Here is a 12,163-nt window from a genome sequence, read left to right on the forward strand (position 1 = left end):
GTTAGACTTAGCTTTAGGGGTTAATACATTTATTAGAGTAGCGGTGAGCTCCAGTCGGCAGATTAGGGGTTAATAATTGAAGTTAGGTGTCGGCGATGTTAGGGAGGGCAGATTAGGGGTTAATACTATTTATTATAGGGTTAGTGAGGCGGATTAGGGGTTAATAACTTTATTATAGTAGCGCTCAGGTCCGGTCGGCAGATTAGGGGTTAATAAGTGTAGGCAGGTGGAGGCAACGTTGAGGGGGGCAGATTAGGGGTTAATAAATATAATATAGGGGTCGGCGGTGTTAGGGGCAGCAGATTAGGGGTACATAAGGATAACGTAGGTGGCGGCGCTTTGCGGTCGGCAGATTAGGGGTTAATTATTGTAGGCAGGTGGAGGCGACGTTGAGGGGGGCAGATTAGGGGTTAATAAATATAATACAGGGGTCGGCGGTGTTAGGGGCAGCAGATTAGGGGTACATAAGGATAACGTAGGTGGCGGTCGGCAGAATAGGGGTTAAAAAAATTTATTCGAGTGTCGGCGATGTGGGGGGGCTTCGGTTTAGGGGTACATAGGTAGTTTATGGGTGTTAGTGTACTTTAGAATACAGTAGTTAAGAGCTTTATAAACCGGCGTTAGCCCAGAAAGCTCTTAACTACTGACTTTTGTCCTGCGGCTGGAGTTTTGTCGTTAGATGTCTAACGCTCACTTCAGAAACGACTCTAAATACCGGAGTTAGAAAGATCCCATTGAAAAGATAGGATATGCAATTTACGTAAGGGGATCTGCGGTATGGAAAAGTCGCGGATGAAAAGTGAGCGTTAGACCCTATTTTGAGTGACTCCAAATACCGGCGGTAGCCTAAAACCAGCGTTAGGAGCCTCTAACGCTGGTTTTCACGGCTAACGCCAAACTCCAAATCTAGGCCATTGTATTTAATTAATTTATTGATAGTGTAGTGTTAGGTTTAATTGTAGATAATTGTAGGTATTTTATTTAATTTATTTATTGATAGTGTAGTGTTAGGTTTAATTGTAACTTAGGTTAGGATTTATTTTACAGGTAATTTTGTAATTATTTTAACTATTTTAGCTATTAAATAGTTCTTAACTATTTAATAGCTATTGTACCTGGCTAAAATAAATACAAAGTTGCCTGTAAAATAAATATTAATCCTAAAATAGCTATAATATAATTATAATTTATATTGTAGCTATATTAGGATTTATTTTACAGGTAAGTATTTAGCTTTAAATAGGAATAATTTATTTAATAAGAGTTAATTAATTTCGTTAGATTTAAATTATATTTAATTTAGGGGGGTGTTAGTGTTAGGATATATAGAATGGATAGAGAGGAGCGCCAAAAGAGGCAGGGTCTGATAAATGTAATGCTAGATCTTAGGTTCGTATAGCTTTTGCTTAGTGTTAGAATCGTCTCTATGCGTATGTATCATAGAAATAAATCTGTAGGTAGGTTGTAGTATATATCACACAAAATATTTATTACAATTAGTACGGAAAAACCGTATACAAGTTTATACAATAAAAACAGATGTTATATAGTTAAAACAGTAAGAAATATAATTAAAATTATTAAATACAATCTCACAAATTAAAAACAACAGTTAGGTACATGGATCCATGTGGCCCCAATTCTAAGAAGATATGGCCTAAAGCAATCTAGAAGATAAATATAAATGGTTGTCTGTTTATGATATGGTAAGTTGTTTTACTGGCGTCTCTTGCACAGTGATATAAGTGCAAGAATGCTATCTTAACATAGGTACAAGAATGTCACTTTTAACACTTTTAACATAACAAGTGTGGTAGAAGTGTTGTGTAAAAAGTGAGTTTGGTGATAAATAAAAAATGGAAGAAATAGAAAAACAGTTCAAAATAAGATTTACAATAGCTTGTCGGTGAACACTTTAAGATATACACCACAGATAATATACAAATGTGATCCAAAAATAATGTGTGTACAAAGGTGTAGGTGTGTAAAAAAGGGTATAAATAAAGGTGAAACCTCAAAAACCTAAAAAACTATTACTGTACAACTCAAAATTATTGTGAGCAATAAATGTGTGCACAAATCAAACGATGTAGACTAAAAGACTTCTGAAGTATATATGTCCCTAAAGTTCAGTCCATATGATGAAATAATCCTTTGAGACTCCTGAGTTGTAGTCCTAGAGATGTGTATAAGTTGAAATCCTATAAATGCATTGAAGATCCAATTGTGAAAAATATAAAATATATATAAAAATTTTTTTAAAAAAATTGTATGAAAAAATGTGAAAGTGGAAATGTAATGTGAAAGTGTAATCGTATAAAAAGTGATGAGTCACAGGTCAAAAATGCACAAATATAAAACTAAAAAATGGAAATAGAAATAATGTTGTTCCGGAAATTCCTCAAGACCTACAAAAAAACAAATACTAACATAGTGTGATACTGTTTAGGTATTCTTAGAAATAATAGGAATATAACTCACCATCTATATTGTCAACGCGTTTCTGCCTGCCAAGGAGGCCTTTCTCAAGACTAATAGATGGTGTTGGTGAGCTCAAGCTTATAAACCCTTAATTGACCAATCATCTCTATGTTTGTGGCGCCAAAATTTAGCGCCAAAAAACGTTCAACCGGAACCGGAAGTGATATACCGGAAGTTACCGGAACCGGAAGTGATATACTGGAAGTTATCACATGTTTCTCCGGACATTTCAATCCGTTCATTGTTAAGTTCTTTTTTATTTTTATTTTATTTTATTTTTCTCATATGTCCTGGCCATTTCCCAATGTCTGCTATCAACTCTAATACTCTCATGTGGGAGCTCTCACTTTATTCTTACCCACTATCTTGCTGGGTACCGCAATCGCTATGGACCGGAAATGCCCAAACAAATATGACTTCCGGTGTGACCAGCTGCTACCGGAAGTGTCGGATGAGAGCGTTTCCGGTCCCATCTATATGCTTATTTTGGTTTCTGTGTCTGCCCTCTTAATACAGACCGCCCAACCGGTTTCGATAGATATAATCCTGCCACCTATACTGTCGGTGTCAGGTGTGTGCTAGTTGTTCCACAAATGGGGAACATTGTTTGGCCAAATTCTTTCCGGTGTTGTTACCCAGAACCGGAAGTCTAAGAGCCGTATCTTAGTCTCTATCTTAAATTGCCACAAATCAAGATCTGATTGGTCAAGATCAAATATTTGTAATGCATGTGTGTAGTCTCATATATGGGGCCACACACAGCCACATGTTCTCTAATTTAAAAGACAATTCCCTATATATCGGAGACCTTATCCCATAGGTCTGTTGTTAGTATGTCACATCCAAAACTGAAAATCTGTTTTGTATACCATTAGTCGCATATGTCATTCTAGATATTTACAATATATACACAAGAATTTTGTATACAAATATATAAAAAGTATGATTATTTTAAATCGGAAAGCAACTTTCCACAAATTGCTATATTTTATTTGTTTAAGTGAAATACTCATTGTTGAATGTGTGTTGAATGCCTCCCTTAGGTTGTATGTGTTCTATATGTTGGAGCGAGATAGAGGTGGAATAGAGTTGGAATCTGAGAGATGAAGTAGAGTTATGTTAAGTCTCAGTTGCTGTGTGATGGGTTACATCATGTCTCTTTTGTTCTAGGTGCCCAAGAGGAGTATGTTAAAAAATGAGAACGAGTAGAGATAGAGGATGGGTTGGGTTAGAGATAGAGGATGGGTTACATCATGTCTCTTTTGTTTTAGGTGCCCAAGAGGAGTATGTTAAAAAATGAGAATGAGTAGAGATAGAGGATAGTGGAGAATCCCCCTCAATGGAGTGTCATCTTCTATTTGCTGAGGGATATTACTATGATACTTGGAAGCGTGGGCATAGGAGCAAGAGGAGACCTGTCAGCTAGAGGGCATCTTAATGTGACAATAGGTCAGATTTCTATACATTATTGTAGCAGATGAAGCATAAAGATAGTCAAAGTTCAGAGATAAGACAAGGCATATTATTGTGTGCTAGATTTGGTTTTTCCATTTTGAGGGGGAGCCTTTGGTTCTATTTAATCTTCAATATGTTCCGAAGAGCCTTTGGTTCTATTTAATCTTCAATATGTTCCGAAGATGTCTAGAGCGGTGTGCATTCGTCCTTTTGATGTTCGTATGGTTGTATGTTCACTTTAGACTGAGGAGATGGGATAAGTCTTCCTTGTTGTTTAGACCTTTTGGATAAAGGCAGTCGAGGTCGAAGATCCATCTCGACTCTGCAATCAGGAGCTTCTTCTCATAGTTCCCTCCTCTCCAATTTGGTTTTATCGTTTGGATCCCAAAATAGCTGAGGTCTTTTATATTTCCTCTGTGTTTATTGGCAAAATGTCTGTATAGTGCCGTGTCGGTGTTACCATGCTCAATTTGTAGTAAGTGTTCCCGTATCCTGTCCTTTAGGCACCTTGAGGTCTGCCCGACGTATTGGAGTCCACAGTTGCATTGGATTATGTAGATCGTCCCCTTATTGCTGCACCTTATCAGACTCTTTATTTCGTATTCGGTGTTGGAATTATAGGAGGTGAATTTCTTTGTCTTTAGCCCCCTCTTGCACGCTTTGCAGCTAGGGCACGGATAAAATCCTTTAATGTGTTTTCCTGATGTGTCTTTCACTCTTGTCTCTCTCAGACGTGGGATACTGGGGGATAATATGTTCTTTAGGTTGTCCGATTTTCTGTAAATGAATCTCGGTTTCTCAATGAGGGTTTCCCCTATAATATCGTCATTCCTCAGAAGGTTCCAATGTCTTCTTACAATTCTCTCTATTAACCGTCTATTCTCACTGTATTGAGTGATGAAGGCAACATCTATGTGGTCGGTGTTATCGTCTATTTTCACTCTCTTGTCCTTATATTTCAGAAGCTCTTTGCGATCCCTGCTTCTGACCTCCTATATGTCCTTCTGTAGTCTCGCTTCGTCATAACCTCTTTCCAGGAAACGTGTCTTAAGTACCTCTGCCTGGGTTTCCCATAGATCTTGGTCTGAGCAGTTTTTTTTCAATCTGATTAATTGTCCCTTCGGGATGTTTTCTTTCCATCTTGAGTGATGGCAGCTTTCGTTGTGGATGTAGTTGTTACAATCTACTGGTTTGAAATATGTGGAGGTCTTGATTTTTCCATCGGTGATCATTATTTTTAAATCCAGAAATGTGATCTCAGTATTGCTGATCTCATAGGTGAATTTGAGATTGTTGGTATTTTTGTTCATGACTCTCAAGGTGTGTTCCAAGTCCTCTTTGGAACCGCTCCATATTATGAGGATGTCATCTATATACCTATGGTAGGACACTAGGTCCGCGCCGGCTGGGCAGGAATCCCAGAAGATGTGCTCCCATCTGCCCATGTAGAGGTTGGCATAGCTCGGCGCGAACCTAGTCCCCATAGCTGTTCCGCATAGTTGCCTGTAATATTTCCCATCGTGATGAAAGTAATTATGTGTCAAGATGTAACTGATTCCTTCCAGTATGAATTCTTTCTGAGTATCTGGCAATGTCTGATCTTTCCTTAGGAAGTACTCAACCGCTTCCAGACCTCCCTCATGCGGTATGCTGGTATATAGGGAGGTCACATCGCATGTGACAAGTAGGTAGCCTTCCTTCCAGTCTGTGTTGTCCAGGATGTTTAAGATTTGGGTTGAGTCTCTCACATAAGATGGTAGCTTTGTTACATATTTCTGCAGGTTTCTGTCCAGGTATTCTGACAGATTGCTGGATAATGACCCTATGCCGGAAATAATGGGTCTTCCTGGAGGATTGTGGAGTGTTTTATGTATTTTAGGAAGGTAATAGAAGACTGGAGTGATCGGGTGTTCTATGCTCATGTATCTGTATTCTTTATGGTTGAGAATCTCGTTGTCATGGGCCTCTCCTAGGATACCATCCAATTCTCTCTTGTATGCTCCTACTGGGTTACTTCTCAGAATTTCGTAAGTTTCCTTGTCGGATAGTATTCTCTTGCACTCCATGCTGTAGTCTTCTTTGTTTAAAACCACAATGCCTCCTCCCTTATCTGCAGGTTGTATTACTATGTCTCTGTTGTTCTCTAGTTCTCTGATAGTCTTCATCTGGATCTTCGATAAGTTGTGCTTGTGTCTTGTTAGTTGTTTCGGATTGATGTTTCTCAAGTCGTTGCTTACCATCATCTCGAAGGTTTCTATAGCGTTACCCTTACTTGCTATAGGGTAGAATGATGAGCTGGGTTTCAAATCAGAATGTTGATAAGGATCCGTATTTTGTTGCGTACTCTGTCTGATGTTCTGACTTCTCATGTCGGATTCTATAGGTGATTTCATAAAATGGCGTTTCAGGGTTAGTTTCCTGACAAATTGTTTAATGTTGACGAACGTGTCGAATTTGTTGAGCCCCTTGGAGGGGGCAAAGGAAAGGCCATAATTGAGGATCGAGTTCTCTTTGTCTGTTAGTATGGTGCTGCTGAGGTTGTAGATTCCTTTATAGGTAGCTCCTTTCTCTTGTGTTTCCCCTTTCTGTGTTTGTTTGCTATTTATTCTCCTTCCTCCTCTCTTTCCCCTATGGTTTTTCTTTTTTCCATCGGGTGCTGGAATTCTTCTGTATTCGAATTCTTTCTTTTCATGGAAGTTCTCTCTAGTTCCTTGGTGGTTAGTTGATGATCCTCTAAAAAACGTTGTCCAGAATTAGAGGCTTTCTGGTTGTCATTCATGTTTCCATTCGAAGTTTTATTGGCCAGTCTTGTGTTTGGTGGTCTTGGGTCTAGTTGAATGCTCACTTGGTTTTGTACCCTGACAGTGGGTCTTATTTTATTCATAGTCGGTGTGTTCTTATGTCCCTGATGTTCCCTTCTTTTGTCGTAGGGGTTGTAAGAGTGATATTCCTGGTTCTGCTGATTCCATCCTTTGTTGAATCTCCTCGGAGTATGGGTCTCTTCCTCATATCCAAAATGGTGTTCCCTCCTATCATTGTGTTGAGCATAGTTATTCCTAAAATCTTGTCTTTCATTGTTTCTCCATCGTGGATATTGGTTGTTACCATATGTGAATCTTTCATTCATATTCCATCTTTGAGAATTATAGTTGTCTTGGTATTGGTATTGTCTGTGTGGGTTGTAGTTCATCCCCCTATCGTAGTGGAAGTTTTCACTTCTATTGTCTCTATTGTGGTACGTTCTTCTCGGGTAGTGGTGTGGTGCCCACTGACCTCTATTATGATACTCTGGGTTGATTCTTTCCGTGTTCCACCCCTGGTGATGGGTTTGCTGTCTGTGTCCGTATCCATTGTTCCATTCCCTCGGGGTGTGTGGTTCGTATTCGTTGAATCGACCCCTTCTTCTTTCTTGAGGATTCTGGGTTGGTCGGTTCTTTTTATAGTTCACTGTTGTCCAACCTTCTTCCTCAGTAGTTGTTCTACCGTCTGAGTCCTCCATAGGTCTGGCTTCGTCAGTGGTGTTGTTCTCATCATTGTCTCTATTCTTGATAAGGTTGAGTTCCCTGTTCAACTTCCTGCTTTTTTTGTTGATGATGTCTTCTCTCACCTTGGAGATCTTCTTGTCTAGGTTCTCCTTTCTTTCGATGATCTCTTTGGTTTCTGTAATGTGACCTTCTGGACCAATTAGTTCATCCTCATTGACCTTGATTTCTGTGTCTACTTGTTTCAGGATAGTTTCTCTATGCTCGATGATAGCCTCCATGAGGGATCTAGATGCTTTTAGGAGGATGTCTGACCATTGTTTGGTGAAATCTAAGTTATCCGATTGGAATGCACACTCTTTTTTTATTATTAGCCCTTTCGGGACAATATTTAGCTCTAGACATTTTTTAAGAAAGGTGACTTCAGCCTTGTATTACTTCTTGGATGAGTAGCCTCTCTAGATTCTTGAATATATTTGTATAGTCTATTGTTCCTGATGTGCCCTGCTGGGTGGGGTCTGATGTGTCATTGATTTCCAAAGTAATCTCTCTCCTCAATGACTTTGTGAAGTCCATTTTCTTATGTTACCTAGAGTAATGGATGTGAGTATCTGGTTGCGGCTGCTATAAAATTTGGGGGATAGGATAGAGAATTGAAATATTGATATCTTACAGCGCTGCGTTTGGTGACCTCTTGCTCCTGTCTGTTGTGGGTCCCCCAAAAATCACCCACTAGGTTAATAGGATATATAGAATGGATAGAGAGGAGCGCCAAAAGAGGCAGGGTCTGATAAATGTAATGCTAGATCTTAGGTTCGTATAGCTTTTGCTTAGTGTTAGAATCGTCTCTATGCGTATGTATCATAGAAATAAATCTGTAGGTAGGTTGTAGTATATATCACACAAAATATTTATTACAATTAGTACGGAAAAACCGTATACAAGTTTATACAATAAAAACAGATGTTATATAGTTAAAACAGTAAGAAATATAATTAAAATTATTAAATACAATCTCACAAATTAAAAACAACAGTTAGGTACATGGATCCATGTGGCCCCAATTCTAAGAAGATATGGCCTAAAGCAATCTAGAAGATAAATATAAATGGTTGTCTGTTTATGATATGGTAAGTTGTTTTACTGGCGTCTCTTGCACAGTGATATAAGTGCAAGAATGCTATCTTAACATAGGTACAAGAATGTCACTTTTAACACTTTTAACATAACAAGTGTGGTAGAAGTGTTGTGTAAAAAGTGAGTTTGGTGATAAATAAAAAATGGAAGAAATAGAAAAACAGTTCAAAATAAGATTTACAATAGCTTGTCGGTGAACACTTTAAGATATACACCACAGATAATATACAAATGTGATCCAAAAATAATGTGTGTACAAAGGTGTAGGTGTGTAAAAAAGGGTATAAATAAAGGTGAAACCTCAAAAACCTAAAAAACTATTACTGTACAACTCAAAATTATTGTGAGCAATAAATGTGTGCACAAATCAAACGATGTAGACTAAAAGACTTCTGAAGTATATATGTCCCTAAAGTTCAGTCCATATGATGAAATAATCCTTTGAGACTCCTGAGTTGTAGTCCTAGAGATGTGTATAAGTTGAAATCCTATAAATGCATTGAAGATCCAATTGTGAAAAATATAAAATATATATAAAATTTCTTTTTAAAAAATTGTATGAAAAAATGTGAAAGTGGAAATGTAATGTGAAAGTGTAATCGTATAAAAAGTGATGAGTCACAGGTCAAAAATGCACAAATATAAAACTAAAAAATGGAAATAGAAATAATGTTGTTCCGGAAATTCCTCAAGACCTACAAAAAAACAAATACTAACATAGTGTGATACTGTTTAGGTATTCTTAGAAATAATAGGAATATAACTCACCATCTATATTGTCAACGCGTTTCGGCCTGCCAAGGAGGCCTTTCTCAAGACTAATAGATGGTGTTGGTGAGCTCAAGCTTATAAACCCTTAATTGACCAATCATCTCTATGTTTGTGGCGCCAAAATTTAGCGCCAAAAAACGTTCAACCGGAACCGGAAGTGATATACCGGAAGTTACCGGAACCGGAAGTGATATACTGGAAGTTATCACATGTTTCTCCGGACATTTCAATCCGTTCATTGTTAAGTTCTTTTTTATTTTTATTTTATTTTATTTTTCTCATATGTCCTGGCCATTTCCCAATGTCTGCTATCAACTCTAATACTCTCATGTGGGAGCTCTCACTTTATTCTTACCCACTATCTTGCTGGGTACCGCAATCGCTATGGACCGGAAATGCCCAAACAAATATGACTTCCGGTGTGACCAGCTGCTACCGGAAGTGTCGGATGAGAGCGTTTCCGGTCCCATCTATATGCTTATTTTGGTTTCTGTGTCTGCCCTCTTAATACAGACCGCCCAACCGGTTTCGATAGATATAATCCTGCCACCTATACTGTCGGTGTCAGGTGTGTGCTAGTTGTTCCACAAATGGGGAACATTGTTTGGCCAAATTCTTTCCGGTGTTGTTACCCAGAACCGGAAGTCTAAGAGCCGTATCTTAGTCTCTATCTTAAATTGCCACAAATCAAGATCTGATTGGTCAAGATCAAATATTTGTAATGCATGTGTGTTAGTGTTAGGGTTAGACTTAGCTTTAGGGGTTAATACATTTATTAGAATAGCGGTGAGCTCCAGTCGGCAGATTAGGGGTTAATGTTTGAAGTTAGGTGTCGGCGATGTTAGGGAGGGCAGATTAGGGGTTAATACTATTTATTATAGGGTTAGTGAGGCGGATTAGGGGTTAATAACTTTATTATAATAGCGGTGCGGTCCGCTCAGCAGATTAGGGGTTAATAAGTGTAGGCAGGTGGAGGCGACGTTGTGGGGGGCAGATTTGGGGTTAATAAATATAATATAGGGGTCGGCGGTGTTAGGGGCAGCAGATTAGGGGTACTTAAGGATAACGTAAGTAGCGGCGCTTTGCGGTCGGCAGATTAGGGGTTAATTATTGTAGGTAGCTGGCGGCGACGTTGTGGGGGGCAGGTTAGGGGTTAATAAATATAATACAGGGGTCGGCGGTGTTAGGGGCAGCAGATTAGGGGTATATAAGGATAACGTAGGTGGCGGTCGGCAGAAAAAAATAGATTTCTAACTCTCTTTTCAGTCACGACTCTAAATACCGGAATTAGAAAGATCCCATTTAAAAGATAGGATACGCAATTGACGTAAGGGGATCTGCGGTATGGAAAAGTCGCGGCTGAAAAGTGAGCGTTAGACCCTTTCCTGACTGACTCCAAATACCGGCGGTAGCCTAAAACCAGCGTTAGGAGCCTCTAACGCTGGTTTTCACGGCTACCGGCAAACTCTAAATCTAGGCCTAAGAGAATTGTATGCTCTGTCTGAATCATGATAGATACATTTTGGGTTTCATGTCCCTTTAACTTTTCATTTCTGCTTGTAATTTTGCTATAACTTTATCTACTTTTGTACCTTGTTTAATGGCTTGACAGGCATAATGTAATGCGACAAGGGAGGATGAGCAAGCTGTGTCAATCACAAGAGATGGTCCAGTTAGATTGAAGCAATATGATATTCTGTTTGCTGCTATGCTTGCTGCTGTTCCAGTGCCATTGAAATGATTTATACTCTCTGCATAATTATTAAAAATTGAGTCTGCATCTCGATTCATGATACCTAGAAAATAAAAGATTAAACAATATGTAATTGGTGCTGATGGGGTCATTGTCTTCTGTTACAGTCTATATGTAGGAAATTATTAGAGTTGCTATGACATTTGAATGAGGGAAGAATATATAGCAAAAGAATAGCTGATACAATAACAATATTTAAACTGATTTTAAAGACAAATTTCTAATTGAAAGTCACACTACAAGACTATTTACATGGGTAACATAAGTTTAATATTAAGCTTTTATACTTAAAGGGGCATGAAACCCAAAATATGTATTTCATGATTCAGAAAGAGCATCCAATTTTAAACAACTTTCCAATTTACTTCTATTATCAATTTTGCTTCCTTGTCTTAGTATCCTTTTTTGAAGGAGTATCAATGCACTACTGGGAGTTAGCTAAACACAAAAGGTGAGCCAATGATAATAGGTATATAGGTGCTGCCACCAATCAGCAGCTAGTTCCCAGCTCCTGAGCCTACCTTAGGTATGCTAGAAAGCAAATTGGATACTAGAGGTAAATTGGAAAGCTGTTTAAAATTGTATGATCTATCTAAATCATGAAATAAAAATGTTGTGTTTCATGTCCCTTTAAGTTAGATTCAATAGTACCAAGACCGTAAACAAACTTATATGTCCAAAAAAAATAAAAAAAATAGCTGTCTTAACACCAAAAATATGCTCTCATATTCATGTAATGCTGACCATATTTAATTCAAACATTTTTTTATATTTGCTATATTTTGTAATATTAGCATTTGAATGTTGATTCTCTTAGGTTTTAAATAAAGCATGTGGCCATCAATGTTGTCAAGGGCAACATTAGTTATTTAACTAAAATACGACAGTGAGGCCTAAGCTTTCGGTGGTGCTGAGGGGGGAGGAGTGGCATAGTGGTGTCGCCTTACGTCACACAGGAAGTTGCTGAGGAGCTGTGCGGCTGCAATGTGAGGCAGAGAGGGAAGGTGCTGAGAACTGAGCACCTACCAGGAGCTAAAGAAGCTAGCTCTGTCTAGCAGCAACGCTGCATTCCAACAAACCCACT

General features: G+C 38.4%; 1 protein-coding gene across 1 annotated transcript in view; it reads right to left on the reverse strand.

Moving 5' to 3' along the window:
• The window catches only part of LOC128661431 (probable polyketide synthase 1), a 165,368-nt gene that overhangs the window by 54,037 nt on the left and 99,168 nt on the right, over positions 1 to 12,163 (reverse strand). Inside the window, exon 5 of the mRNA XM_053715685.1 lies at positions 10,919 to 11,122. Coding sequence (XP_053571660.1) covers positions 10,919 to 11,122 — 204 coding nt within the window. The remainder of the gene's footprint in view (positions 1 to 10,918; positions 11,123 to 12,163) is intronic.

Source organism: Bombina bombina, chromosome 5, assembly GCF_027579735.1.
Source record: "Bombina bombina isolate aBomBom1 chromosome 5, aBomBom1.pri, whole genome shotgun sequence".
Taxonomy (NCBI): Eukaryota; Metazoa; Chordata; class Amphibia; order Anura; family Bombinatoridae; genus Bombina; species Bombina bombina.